The sequence below is a fragment of the Mustela lutreola genome, chromosome 9 (genome assembly GCF_030435805.1).
Source record: "Mustela lutreola isolate mMusLut2 chromosome 9, mMusLut2.pri, whole genome shotgun sequence".
Lineage (NCBI taxonomy): Eukaryota > Metazoa > Chordata > Mammalia > Carnivora > Mustelidae > Mustela > Mustela lutreola.
The window spans coordinates 141866180-141880954 of record NC_081298.1 but is presented as its reverse complement, the minus strand read 5'-3'; the positions used below and the strand labels follow the sequence as shown (position 1 = coordinate 141880954).

The 14775-nt window shown below is 50.5% G+C and overlaps 1 protein-coding gene across 1 annotated transcript; it reads right to left on the bottom strand.

Moving 5' to 3' along the window:
* Positions 1 to 1346: 1346 nt before the first annotated feature.
* CMPK2 (cytidine/uridine monophosphate kinase 2) lies at positions 1347 to 14336 on the bottom strand. The gene is made up of 5 exons (XM_059132746.1): positions 13545 to 14336; positions 12085 to 12199; positions 10822 to 11023; positions 4452 to 4685; positions 1347 to 3041 (listed from the first exon to the last, which is right to left on the bottom strand). The coding sequence occupies exons 1-5, from the start codon at positions 14214 to 14216 to the stop codon at positions 2924 to 2926; spliced, it is 1341 nt and encodes a 446-aa protein (XP_058988729.1). The 5' UTR covers positions 14217 to 14336; the 3' UTR covers positions 1347 to 2923.
* Between the last annotated feature and the right edge of the window lie 439 nt (positions 14337 to 14775).

The following is a 14775-nucleotide window of genomic DNA, read 5'->3' as shown; positions in this document are numbered from 1 at the left end:
TCTAATGGGCACAGAGCCCCCGTTCTGGAGTCGCCAACCTAGGGAAGTGTTGTAAGATACTCTTAGCTATGTCTTCACTTTTGTCTGAAATGTAAATCACTGGCTCTCACTGAAAGGGAAGCATTTTTGCTGCTTTACACATTCTTAGGTGCTTTGTGTTCTGCTCAGGATTCCATTAAAAGGATTTACCCTAATGTATTTAACAAATACATATTATACACAAATGTACATTATGCAGATACATAAATATTCCCCAATTACTGGAAACACATTATACATATATAACATTTATGTGTATCACTGATTATTTCCTTGGTACACATTCCAGAAAGGTCCCAGGGCCTAAACACTTTAAAGATGTGTCATAATTGAGGGCTCCATCTGTAAAGCATGAAGCTCTTGATCTCGGGTTTGTGGGTTCGAGCCCCACATTGGATATAGAGATTGCTTTAAAAAAAAAAATCATTAATAAAAAAAGATGCCACCCAATTGCTCCAAGAAGAGAGAGACTTCAGAGAGAAGGCTCAGCAAAAAAGGAGTTTCCACTCTCGAGTAAGCCAGCGGGTGCCACTGAGGGGGGCAGGCTGAAGAGGAGGCGGATGGTGAAGCTGTGCACGTGTCCTGCGTCTGCCTCACAGCCCCTCCCCAGGGTACCACACGCATCCCCAGCCAGCCCACACCAAGTCTTCATAAGGAAAACAGCCTTCATTCAGACTGTCGCTTCTCTTAGTCCTCAGAAGGCTTGCTATCACCACCCACCGAATACCATGCCACGTGTAGAGTGAAAAGGAGGAAGGGGCATCCCATAAGCCCCTCTGCTCACAGATTTCCAGAAGAACCTGTAAGTGGCCACCAGTTGGCCGCTCTCACCATACGGAAGCTCTGGAAATGTACTCGTGATTCTTGGCAGCCATGGGTCAAGTCAAACATTCTATTACTGTGGAAGAAAGGGAGAATAAATATTTGGGACCACGAAAGGTCTGTCACAAGAACAGAAAGACTGAACCTGTCATGAAACAGAGCCAAGCAAATGATTCCCTGTCGTCTGTTGCTGGGCAGAGTTGCCGTCTTATTTCGTGCTTATAAATCATATACCTATTAGGGTCCCCAAAAACCCAAGAGCACAAAGAATTATTTCTTCTTTTTAATATTGGCCACGAAGAAAGGATTCTAGTTTCCGGAAGCAGTTTTTTTTAAACAAACCGAAACTGCCCTCCGTTCCTCTGAAAGCACTTGGACCACCGCTTCCCCTTGGCCCACGAGCAAACACCTGCCCACTTCCTTGACCAAAAGTCCCCATCCAGACCAGCACCTCCGAACACCAAAATACACTTGTGACAACATCATAAGTTAGAAAATCACAGCAACTTTATTCCTTTGCAAGGTGCAAAAAGAAACCATAAAGTGTTTGTTTTCCCAGGCTGCCAACATAGACTTTTCAAACTGTTTAAGTAAGTAACACTGAGGACGTAGTTAGATACGCCATCTTTCATGATGCTATTCATTAGCTTTACGAAACATTTTCAACTGAAACCAATTACATATTTACATATGTAAATATATTATGTAAAAATTACCTCTAATTCTCTTGAAAAACAGTATGATACAGTTATTAATACTAAACTCGATTACAATCTAAAATTCTATATGATAAACCTGATAAGGCCTTAAATGTAATTATTTGGGGGGAATGTTCAGTTCACAAACTTCACCTGTCTTAGAACTGGAAGGAATTTTAGGTCATCACCTGGTTCAGCAAACTCCTTAGGACAAATAAAGAATTATTATCACTTTTTAGATCAAGTTACATGGACTATTGATGTCAAGTGACTCTCCCAGGCCACAGAGTTATTGAATTTCCTCTTTCCTCAGCTTTTCTTTTTCCCTAGGCAAACAGATCTCAAAGCTGATTTCATGCGTAAGCGTAAGACATTCAAGTGCAAGATAATTTACTAAGAAACCTCATTCCAGGATCCACTGTGCTTATTTAGTGAGATCAATTAAATCTGTGTAATGAAAATACACAACAAGCATTGCATTTAGCTTCTTGGCTTCAATTTTAATTAGTAAGCAGAGCCCTTACGCTGAGGAGAAACATGATGTAAATATCAATACAAATATATTGCTCGATTGGCTAAGTTTAAGGCATCCAGCTCAGTCCAAAACACTCATTATATCCAAAACCATGTTTTCAGGGGGAAGGAAAGAAATATAAATAAAGAGAACATAATTCAAAGAAGCCTGGTGTGTTTGTACTTAGAGCATCTTGGGTTGGCCATCTCTCTATCTATCTTACAGATGCTAACCAAGAGTACGATCTCAGGGCCAGTAGGGCACAAGTCCCAGGTCTTCTTTGTAAGTGTCCCCTACCCAAGATGGCTCTGTGGGAGTGTCCTCAGACAGCCAGGACACATGGACCCTTTCTTCAGGGGCACTTGGCTCAAGGATTAGGCCGGAGTCCCCATTGAGGGCATGTGGCCATATGGGGAAAAAGGCAAGTCTACTATATCAAGATCCCATCAGTGGCCCAGGTGTAGGCATGGGAGAGGCTGAAGGGGCTTCTGTTGATTTGGGAGATCATCCTGGTTGCCTCTGTGTCCCTCATGCTTTCTGGATAAGACAAAACTTGGAAGTATTTGGTAGGAATGTAGTTAAAATATATTTTTAAAAAAAAGTTTGTTATACTTGAAAAAGCAACCACTGATCTCTGGCTGGAACATGACAGTCTCAACCTTGATGGGTCCATTGGTCAGAAGGAAGGATAATGGTTTAAGTAAAACCAAAATGTCTGGTCTCCATTTTTCTAGGACACGCTCTGTTTATGCAACAGAAATCTGGGAAAAACAAGCAACCAGTCATGGGCCTAGATGCATCAAACAACACCAAATCTAGCAAAATGGGTAATTACATGGAGTCATTACAATTAATTACAATTATTTTGGATTATGCTTAAAACCGTCTGGAGGACTTTTTCTCTTGAGGGGCTGGCATCAACCACATGGCAGCCGGGGTTCTCCATCCGCTGATAGGACACTTCTACCCTGGGGACAGGCATAATGAAAAGGGTTGGTTTATCTTTTAACACGGCTCTCCATGCAAATGCTATTTTCCTACCGTGATATACAGAGTTTACAGCAAGGACTCCATCTGGTTTATCTCACTCTTCCCCTCAGCCACTGGCTTTGCCCACAGGAGACACTGGATACATTTTGTTCAATAAATCATAAATTTATAATAAGGCTCCATAGCTAGCCTTTATTGATACCTATCACCTACCACGCGTCAGCATTCTGCATGATTCTTCTGGTTTCATACCCGGGGTAAGCTCAGGAAGGGAACCAGGCCCTCCCCCGTTTTGCAAAGAAAGTAGCAGAGGCTCTAAGAGATTAACTGATTGGACAACCGGGAAATGTCCCCATGGTCTGCACTGAAGATCTCAGACAAGCCAGCGGTCCTCAGCCACGGCACTGTTTCCACGGCCGAGCCTGCTAAAACTGCACCAGGTTTCCACTTCGCCCTCGGGTGTGAGCTAGCCTCCCTGCCTGCGAATGAGTTTGCGGACGGCCTGACGGAAGCGGGCCGGCCTGTGTCTACAACACGTGCGGTTTACACTTCCTCGCTGAGTGAACTCACCCGTTCCCTTCCCCTCTGCCTCTGTCTTCTCATCTGTAAAATGAGGACAGAAATCATGCCTTCCTGGCGAGTGCGTCACGAGGCCTAATTCCGTCGGTGCAAGTAAATGGTCTGATGTGGCTTGTGTGCACACAGCACTGCTGTTGCCGGGCTATGTCTAGCAGGACTGTGTTAGGATAGCATGGCTCTCATTGTCTATTTATCTAAACTCCTCCGCGTTGGCTTTTTGAACCTGCCCTCCCAGGCTGCCTCAGGCTCAGCCATCAGGCAAGACGACAGCCCAGACTCTCCCCCCGGTTTCTAACGACAACAAAACCACTACCTGGAGAACCAGAAAGACTGTGATTTCAATCCTGTTTTCCCACAGTGTAGCTGCGCGAATCTAGACGAATCACTTAGTCCTTTGAGAACCCCGTTTTGTCAACAGTAAAGGGAGGTTCCTGTTCCTTTGCAAGGATCAGAGCATCGGAACCCAAAAACCTGACACTAAGGAAAAGTCACCGCGGGCTCCCAGCACTCCGTGCCCATTAGATTACGGCTGGGGAGCCGAGACCCAGGAACGTGCAGCCTCTCAGCCAGGTCCACACTGTTCCCGGCACAGCCAGGACCAGAAGGAAGGTCTGGGGTCCAGTCCCACAGCCACGATGCTAAAGCCCTGGGGGAACGACACCATCAGGAGCAGAACCCAGCTTGGAGGATACGGTCTCGTGGGTTTGGAAAATGGGAATGAAGTCATTTTCTCTGCCTTCCTAAAGTCAGAGCTGATCCCAGCTCCCCACCATGACCAGGACCCCCGCCATGCACCCCGGGACACCTACTTCTGACGGAATATGCTGTTGGCCTCCAGCTCAGCTTCCTCTCTGGTCCTCTCCATGCCCCGGCCCTCGATCCGATGCATCCTCTCCTCGGGACTCACTGTGAGCAGCAGGACCAGGTCGGGCTTGAGCAGGTCCCTGGGCCACTGGTAGATGGGATGATGGGCCGGGGGCAGGTGCTGGAGCCCCCCGGTCACCTCGGTGGCTATGGCGTAGGTGGCCGTGCTGTGCCAGTACCTGAGAAGGAGGGCAGGAGTGAGTTCTGCACCAACAGAGGTCAAGGTCAAGATGTACCTGAAGATCAGTTGGGGAAGAGGCTGAAACCAGCAAAGGCTCAAGTGTCCTCAGCGTTGCACACTCCAAATTAACAAAACTAAAACTTGTTTTTTTTAATTTAAGATTTTTTTTATTATTATTTGAGAGAGAGCGTAGAGTGAGTGAGCGAGAACCCAAGTGGGGGAGGGGCAGAGGAAGAAGCAGGCTCCCCACTGGGCCGGGAGCCCCATCCGGCTCGGGACTCGATCTCAGGACCCTGGGAGCATGACTGGAACCAAAGGCAGACTTTTGGCTTCACTGACGAGCCACCCAGGTGCCCCTAAATCTTATTTTTAAAGTGTTTATAAAATGTGAAGAGTACACCGAAGCCAACAGCCACAGTGAGAATGCAGCGGGCTCTTCACAGAGCGACGGAGACTCGGCGGATCCCACGTGTGTCCCAAGGTGACACGGTTGCATCTCTCTGGCCTGACCATGTCGCCTTCTGTAAAAGGGAGGGCGACGTGTCCCCGAGTCCCCTTGCATCTAACCTCATGTCGTGGCCAGATAAAAATCCGCGGGTCCATTCAGTGTTAAGTTGTTTTAAAGTGGAGTTTGCGGATGAAATCCACATTCTGGGGGTGCTGGCGAGGCGGCCCTTGTCCTGCCCAGGGTCCAGCCACTCACTGTGCATTGGCACCCGTCGGGGGGTAGTAAACCCAAATATGACCTCCACTACTCTGTGACATCCCCCCACCCCCCCTTGACAGGCTCCTTTTAAATGCTGGCAGGAGGAGGAGAAGAAAATCACCACCGCAAAAGAAAATCTATTTCAAAATGCCGCATGGCTTTTCCCTGCCTGCTGGAAACATCCTGCTCAAGACACAGAACCGCGTTCACAGGGTACACCCATGTGCACTGCATCACACAAGCCTGTCTTCGTGCTCTTTCCTCCAGCTGGGCTGAGCTTCTCAGCGAGCAAACTCCTACTCTGCCTGCAGAGCCCCACTCGGATGGAACCCCCAAGTAGAGTTCCTGGTTCCCTCTTCTGGGCCCTCAATGTCCTTCACGGTGGACTCTACCAAAGAATAAAGAAAAGCAATTTGTCTGTAAGTATGACCTCTTTCAACTCCTCCCTTAGAAAATTCCTTTTCTAGTCACCTCTGCGTTCCCAAAACTGAAACCAGTGTTTGGCACGCAGTAAGCATTCTTTGGGTGTGCAAATGAACGAATCGGAATCTGTTTATGAGTTGGCAGAGCTTATTAGAATCTTGCCCTGTTCCTATCATACTCCAAGTCTGAGAGACTAAATGCAAAACTTTAAATACAGTAGCAAAGGAATATCGCCTGCAACGGATATTTATGAAATGATTATCAACATCCCAATGAAGAGAAGAACCTATGGTCCCACCCCTGTTCGTATTTTCAATTTGCTGCCTTCAGTGTTTTAAAATCCTAAATTCTGGGGATGCCTGGGTGGTGCAGCCCGTTAAACATCTGACTTTTGGTTTCGGCTTAGGTCATGATTACAAGGTTGTGAGATCGAGCCCTGTGTGGGGCTCTGTGCTCTGTGCAGAGTCGGCTTGGGGTTCTGCCTCTCCCTGTGCCTCTCCCCCCTCCCCTGTGTTCATGCATATGTTCTCTCTCTCTCAAAAATAAATAATTTTTAAAAGAAATAATACATAAAATCCTAAATTCTTGATCATTTTCTTTTTGAACTTCTTTGCAGAGTGAAAAGGACGTACTAGACTCTATGAAATGAATTCATAGCATTACCCAAGCTGCGGATCAATTTATCCCCTGCCCCCTACTTGCTCTGTGGACACAGGTAACTCATTTAAGCCACTACAGCCTCAATTTCCCCACCTGGAAAATGAAAAGCACGCAAGCTTTGTTTTCCTTCCACAATTGCTGTTAAAAAAAAAAAAAAAAAAAAAAGAAAAGAAAAGAAAAAGAAAGACAAACCCTTTACAAACTGTATCACCCCATCATTAGAAGACAGTATCTATTCTTACTGGATACTGATTATCACTAAACCTGCATTTTTCAAATGTGGTAATGCAGACAATACTGAAAAAGACCCCCCAAAAACAATTAACTGGGGAGGCGATCAATCCCGATACTGTCCACTCTTCCAGGCCCTCATCCACCTCCAGAGGTGTGCACTGAAACCCCAGCCTCCTCTCCATCAGGCCCCTGACTGACCACCTACAATCATGCGCTTTCCATCCTCTGTGAGATGCGGCGTATCCCCTGAGCTGAAGACATCCCTGCAAGTCCAGGCTTCTCTTTCTTGGCAACCAAACTACAATTTGCTCCGCATTTTGCACGTGTCCCGTGTTCACTGAATTAAACACTCAGCTATGAATACAGAGGCTGATATCATCTTCATTTTAAAAGCCTTCTTTTTGTAGAAAAACCATCAGCAAGAATAGATTTTTAAAGGTAATGAGGGTGATTAAGTTGCCAACCTTAAGCACAGTCACCATCAAAGACAACTCTGCTGCCTCGTTTCTTCTGCCAGAGGATGGTGTGGTCTGAAATGGGTTTCATTAAAATCTTTACACATGAATAAAACCCACCCAGACAACAAATAAGCGCTCTTTTCTTCTCATTTGACAAGGTGATACAGTATCTCTCTAAAGAACAAAATTGCCGACAATTCGCAGACACAAAGGAGATAAAGCAAGGGAAGAATGAGCCCGTTTTCTACAGCAGGAGTTCTCTCCCTGACAATGCTGCGGCTCCTTTTAAATAATCATACCCTCTGGCCATCAATTTCAGGCTCTCCACCGTTTAGAATTTTCCAATCCTGCCATCAGGCAAGCCACATCGGTTCAGATCAAAGGCAATTTGCTAACGCATTGTACATAGCTTATATAATAATGCTTTATATCTTAATGGCAATTTGCTATTGCAAAGCACTTCCCCCCTGCACCAACCCAATGGACATTCATCAAAGTTTCAGAGGTGGGCAGGGAAGGGATATGGAGTATCTCCACTGGGCAGATTAGGAAACCGGCAGCAGAGAGGCTAGGTATCTATCTACATGCAGAAGCCAGTGCAGCTCCAGGACTTTGGGATGTCTGAAGAAATCCTGTGCCTCAGGGAGTCTCCCTATATTAGGAGAAGTTCAGTCTGTCTCCCTGAGAAAGGACATGGTCTAAAAAGAAGATCTCAAATACGGTAGATCCAGACCCATTAATAATAGGGTAAAAACATCCCACAGGCAAAGAAGTCCTACAAAGGAATAGAATTTCTTACCCTTCTCCACGATCCCCTCTAACTCACAACCTTGCAATGATGATCTTGCCATCCCCAGTGTTAAAACTACCTGCTGGCATTGCAGCTTAGATGAGAACACTGGCCTTCTCGCTGATTTTTTGCTTTGTTCCTCTTACCTGGCAACCCACCACCTCCCACTTTGTTCCCTACCCACGCTGCAAATCGCCTTCTCATGGAATAGTTCAGAGACACAGAAACGCGTACAAAGGAAAACACTTCAGGGAAGGGGTAGAGGTTTCCAGATGTGGCAAGCTAGCTTTTCAGTGATCAACGTAGCCACTGGGAACCAGCGGAGACCCTCGAATAAAGGAGGGCGATGCTAGATGTTGACGACAGCACGAGCCACAGGAAATTCTCAAGCACGGCTGCGGGGAGAGGGCACGGTGAGCAGTTCCGACCACTTCAGAAAACTTTTTGCAATACCTGCTACAGCTGAACACACATGAACAATTCCACTCCCGGAAATCTACAGACCAGAACAGCATATGTACCCGCACCAAAGTCATGTACAGAATAACATCCCTAGGGGGGCCTGGCTGGCTCGGTTGGCAGAGAGCCCAATTCTTGGTTTCAGCTCAGGTCATGATCTCGGGGTCATGAGATCGAGCCACGGAGTCTGCTCAAGATTCTCTCCCTCCCCCCTCCTTCCCCTCCCCACCCCACTCCTCCCCACCCTGCACACTCTCTCTATTAAAAAAATGTATACATGTTCACAGCAGCAAGGCGAGTCTTACATGGGGCAAGACGGAAGTCAGATTCAAACACGAAAGCAGGTCAAGACTAGATCGGACAGTTCCTGGGTGATGGAGGTCAGGGCAGCGGTTACTACAGGGGGAGGGCGAAGGGGTGGGGAAAAATGGGCAGGGACTGGGAAGGAGAACCCTGTGGCTTTATGGGGTGTGGTGACGTTCCAAGTCTGGCTGTGGGACTTGGATGTGTTTACTGCTTGAAATTCCTCAAGATTTACATTGATGATTAGTGCGATTTCCTGACTACTTGTCATACTTCGATACCCCTGCTTATCTTTCCAGAAATTAGTAAAATTGCAGAGAGCAGTGCACATCCCCGGAACGCTAAGCGATCGTTCACCTGCAGCAGGGGGCCTCTTGTACTGGGTATCAGCCTCCTCTCTCTCCCCTCAGCGCTCTGTTAAATCCGTTCCCTATCCTTTCTCCCCTCCGTACTCTACAGTTCGTTATTACTTGGCACGTGTTCTACTGAACAACTATCTGCAACTTGATTTTCGCAGTCGAAACCAGGGCTTTGCATTTTACGCACACGGATGTTGCACTGGCTGATGTTGCGGAACGGTGCTCCATTTCAGAAATACGCGACTACTTCCGTGGGCTTCCTTCGACTGATGGGCTTTCGGTTTTTCTAACTTTTCACTATTATGAATACAGCTGAGAGAGGGTTGCTGGAGCGGAAGCAGGTGGGGCGTGGGGTGGCTGGGTGATGGACTTTGGGGAGGGCATGCGCTACGATGAGCACTGGGTATTGTATAAGACCGATGAATCACTGAACTCTGCCTCGGAAACTAATAATACACTACATGTTAAATGAATTAAATAAAAAAATAAAATTTTAAAAAAGAAATAAACAACAAAAAAGAAGCTCTTGCATTTCTTCAGGAGGCAGAAGCAGTGTTCACTTTGCTGCCCCGTTAAAGTCCACTCTCTGAGCCCAGTGTCCAGCCCCGCCAGCACCTTGCAGAGCTTCTGATGATCTCATGATCTCCAGCTCTGAGTCTCAGCACATTTTCATTGGTTCTCACCAACCTGATGAGAGCAAAATGGGATCTCACCATGATTGTAATTTCCATATCACCGGGCCCAGTGATCTTAAGCCAGGGATGACTGGCTTGCCATACACTTCAATCATTCCTGGGGTATTCTAAGCTATTTCTTAGGTACGGCATTTTTAAAATCTAAATCAGTTTCTGTCACTCCATTATCTGAACCTTCCAACGGCTCCCCTCCGCATTCAGAATAAAATCTGTACTGTCTTGGCCCCCGGGCCCTGCTGTCCTATTCCCTGCCACGTTCATTCCTCTGGAAAGCACCCCCTCATCCGCCATGTGCTCATCACAAAGCCTGCTTCTAGCCCTGGACTATGCTACCTTCTTTCTGTCTGCAGGCTTTGCTCCTGCTGACTCTTCTGCCTATATGCTGTTACTCCACGGTTTCCATTCCCATCTCTTTGGGAGCCTTCAGAACTCAGATCAACATGACCTCCTTAGAGAGGACGTCCTCCGCCAAACCCACCGTGATTTATCTCCGTCAGGGTGTTTATCATTCTCCGATCTGTTCACACGTCTGTGCGCCCTAGACCACGCTGCTGCGACGGAATGTCCGCTCTGTGAAACAGAGCACCATCGTCCAGCTCATGTACCTAAAATCCCCTAAATTGAGAACAGTCTTTGGCCCACAGCAGACACCCAATACATGTTTTATAAATTAGCTGGTGAACAAATGAATTACTGAAAGAATCGATTTCTAAAGCAGAGGCTTTGTCAATGTCCTCAGTACGCTGTTTCTAGCTCAGTCAGCAGCAAGTTCCTTAACCCTTGTAAGGCCTGTGCTTCTCATCGGTGAATTAGGGATAACATTTAGCATCCACTTACCCATGTAATTGTTGCAGATACGGTATAACACATGCATGTGCTTAGCAAAATGCCTGCCTGTGACGTAGGTGATTAACAAGTCATAGACATTATTCCCATTATTATCATAACACAGTTTGACTTAAAACACAGGCGTACACTTGTGTGTAAGGGCACACACGCTTACACGTTTGGGAGAAAGTGACAAACTCACAGCATCTTTCTACTTACCTGTCTACAATCACAGGAGATCTGGCAGATTCTTTAGCTATCTCAGAAGCCACAATGTAATTGCCCAAAGAGTAAAAAGCTCTTCTAATGATAGTCGGTTCATCATCAAAGATTTTCCTCCACTGGCTGATGCAAGCAGGTGGCGACTTTAAGAGCACAGCCTTGAGTGAGTCTGAAACTGACTGGGTAACCGTGGTTTTGCCTGCGGAAAAGACAAACAGAAGCTTTGTTACCACAGCCACCACAGCAGTCCCAAATGCTCATATTAGCCCACAAAGAGCAAAGACACTCTATCTACCTGCAAATCAAAGCAGTTCATTACCTACGATGATTCTGGATAAAAAAAAAAAAAAAAAAAAAAAAAAAAAAGAGAGAGAGAGAGAGAGAGAAAGAAAGAAAGAAAGAAAAGGAAAGAAAAGAAAAAGAAAAAAGAAAACAAAAACAAAACAAAACAAACAAAAAACCCAGACCTTTAAGAACCAGGGTTTCCTCTATGTGGTATCACAACACTTCTAAGAAATGCAAAACGTGCTCTGTTCACAAATTAATGATAAACTCTGGCATAGACCTCGAGGCCTGGGAAAAGCTCCACCTGGTTCCTCAAAACACTCCCACCTGCCCCGGAGAGAGCCCCACCTCATGCTGAACCATGTGATCTCTTCCCGAGGCTCCACCTTGACCTAGTCCTTGGCTGTATCCTGCTGCCCCTGGCACCTTGCTTCTCCCACTTTTTGTGTTTTAGGCTAAGCATGAGCTGTCCATTGTGTTTCAGTATCTGTTTGGCAGCTCCAAAGCTGCCTAGCTCTTCCTAGTTTTGCTTCAAAAGGGTCCTCAGCGGGGCCTGAGCTTCAAAGATACCCCAGGCTGACTCAAATCCCTGCACTTTCGCCCACGTTGGTCCTTCTGTCGGCAAGGACCCCTCCTGCTTCCCTGACCTGTACTGCTCTCATATGTATGGAAAACACCGTCCAGGTGTCAGCTCTTCCAGAGCTGCCCGTGACCACAGCTCTGTTCCCCACACCACAGCTGCATTAAAGGCCTTCTACTGGTCACCAGAACACCTGAGGTCCAGCCCCCTCCTCCGTCCCCCACCGAACGTCTTATTCATCTTTGCATCCCAGGCCTGCTTAGCTCCGTGCCTGGCGCACACTAGAGACGGACATGAAGCTTCTGAATTGAACTCTATCAAGTTTTACTTAAGACCCATCTATTCCCGCAAGGGAGCAATTAATTGCATTGCCTATAACTCACAGGTAATACTACCTGTGGCATCCAGGCCTTCGATGGCAATGACCGGGAACTTCCCTTTCTGGACTGGCTCCAGGCACTGGTCAACCAGGTCAAGCACGGCTCGGGCTTCAGGAATGAAGGGTATACACTGCAAAACAATGGTGAATCTGTGCATCAGCCGCGAAGCAGCGGGGCTTTTGCAAAATTTTGCAAGATTGCCCGGTGCCCCTAAGGCTTGTGTTGGACGCCATGCTAAATTCACAGCATTTTGAACATGGGAAGAAGAGCTGAATTCCTTCATTTTTTACTAGCAGTGCCTAAAAAAAAAAAAGGGCGATAGCGGCTGAGATCTCTCGGCCTGCAACCCTCACTGACCAGCTACCCCAGAGAAGGAAGGACAGGCAAAACCACAAGCGCAGAGCGACCATGGAACAGCACAGGCCTGGCGCAGTGTGTCCCAAGTGGAAAGCAAGACTGTAGCTCCTGGAGTGGTCAGCACCGACCCGTCCTAGCCGCCAGGGGGCGGAGAAGAGAGCGGCGCGCGGCGGACCCCAGGTGAGTGCGGGGCGGAGTTCTCACCTGGGCTTGCCCGCAGGCCCTACTATGCCTCTGCAGCGAGGCCACACGTTTGTAAGACGTGCGCTTCATCCTCTAAGCGCTTTCGGGGATTAACACGGCCAGCCTTCACGGTACCTCGGTGACGGTGCCAGCACTATCTCTCCCATCTTTGGACTAAGGAAACTGCGTTCATGGGGTTTAAGGAACACAAAGTGACACAGGTAATAAAGGCCAGCGTTGGGATTTAGACCCAAGTGACCGGTCCTGCCCTTTTAACCGCCACGTAATACTAACCCGAGAGCTTGCAAAATGCACTAAATTCCCCAGTGCAGCCTCAGAAAGCCAAGTCTGGACATCCCGGGTCCGGCCAGGCTGCGCTGGGAGAGAAACTTCGCCCTCCTTCCCTGAGCACCTGCTGTGTGCCAGGTCTCCGCTTGTCCCAAACTTCGCGAGTGTGTCACAGACCAAAGGGAGAACAAACAGAGCGGTCGTGCGACCTGGGCCGGCAGCCAGTAAGCAGACAGCTGTGGTTTTAGAACGAGTTTCTCAAACCCCAAACTCATGCCCTTTTCTCCCCAAAATCACGCTCCGGCCTCCCAGATGGCATGATCCTCCCTGCGTCCCAGCAACCTCTTTCCTCCCCAGGTGCCTTCAGCACGCCCGCAGAGCAGGCCTGGCCGAGCGTGGCGTTGGGACATCAGTTCCCACCTGGAATAGGACGTTCCTGGCGGCCAAGAGTGGAGAAAAAATCCCCAGTGTCTAAGCCAGAGTCTGGCACTCGAGCGGCCTGATAGGTCCTGTGTCTTGGGATGCAGTTCCCTGGGCGACGGAGGCCAGGCTGGGTACGCCAGCCCCGACAGGGCGCGCCTTGTCCACTCCCTGTCTGAAGCCGAGAGGGGGGCACCCCGAGTGCAGGGAAGGGGCAGAACTCTTACCGCCTCCAAAACGGCGCGGGCGGCCTCCCGGTGCGGGAAGACCCCGGAGCTGGGCAGGTCGGGCACCACCGGGTGCAGGGCGGGCTCCGGGGCGGCCACGACGCGCTGGCGGGGGCCCACCTGCTCCCAGCCCGCGCCGTCCCGCAGCTCCCACAGGTGCTGCCACACCTGCTGCTGCGCGTCGCCCACGAACTCGCCCAGACGCGGGCCCTCCGGGGACTCGCCGAGCAGGGAGAAGAGCGCGCGCCGGGTGTCCGGGCTGTCGCCGGGGTCGTGGAGCAGGAAGCCGTGCTCCACGCCGCCCGCCCCGCCGCCGGGGCCGTAGCACAGCAGCCGGCGCAGCTGGCACCGCCGGAGCGGGTCGCGGCGCAGCTGGTGCAGCAGGCGCTGGTGCAGCCGCGCCGCCCTCACCCGGGCCGCGCAGTCCCCGGCCGGCGCCAGCGGCACGCACAGCGAGTAGCTGCGGCCGGGCGGGCCCAGCAGCGCGGCCACGCGGGGGTCGGGGAGCGCGTCGGGGGCGTCGCCGCCGACGGCCAAGTGAGCCAGCGCGCAGCCCGGCAGCTCCAGCGCCAAGCGGCGCGGCGGCGCCATGGCCCGAGCGCAGGCCCTGCGACGCGGCCCCGGGAGGCGCCCGAGCGAAAGTGGGGAGCGCGGGCGGAGGGCCGAGGCCATGGGCTTGTCCGGTCCCGCCCCCGCCACCGGGGAAACGAAAGCTAAGTGACCGGCGGGCGGGGCCCGGCGGGGCCGGGCCGGGGTGGGGCGCCCTCCGCGGCCTCCTCCGCCCGCTCCCGGGGCGCGCCCCGAACGGCGGCGCCGGCGGGCAGGGGGACGGGCGCAGGCGGGGCGCGCGGGCCCGGCGGCCACCCCGAGCGTGCGCTCGGCCGGGCGCCCCGTGCGGCCGCGGGGCGCGGGGGCGGGTCGCCCCAAGCCCCGCGCCGAGCCCGCGGCTGAGCTTTGCGTCCCGGGGTGCGCGCGCGGGTGTGCGAGTGTGTCTCGGCGACGGCGCGCGCCCGCGCTCGGCGTGTCAGCGGGGCGCTCCGGCCGCCCCCGCCCTCCCCCGCCGGCTCTTCAGGGCGGTGCGGGCTCCGGACGCCGCAGGACTTGCAGACCCGGGGGCCGCATCCTGGGCCTCAGGCCCCCGCTGACCCGCTGTCTCGCCCGCGCTCTGACCGAAGTCCTAGGAGCTGCTTTGACGGGCTGAACGGGCAACGTTCTCCCTCCTCCTGGAATC

Excerpts from the sequence above, each read along its gene's own strand:
- CMPK2 (XM_059132746.1), bottom strand. The coding sequence starts at position 14,216 with ATGGCCTCGGCCCTCCGCCCGCGCTCCCCACTTTCGCTCGGGCGCCTC. Across the intron at positions 12,200-13,544 it reads CCCGCGCCGTTTTGGAGGCG|TGTATACCCTTCATTCCTGA; the intron begins GTAAGAGTTCTG and ends ATTGTTTTGCAG. Across the intron at positions 11,024-12,084 it reads CGAAGGCCTGGATGCCACAG|GCAAAACCACGGTTACCCAG; the intron begins GTAGTATTACCT and ends TCTTTTCCGCAG.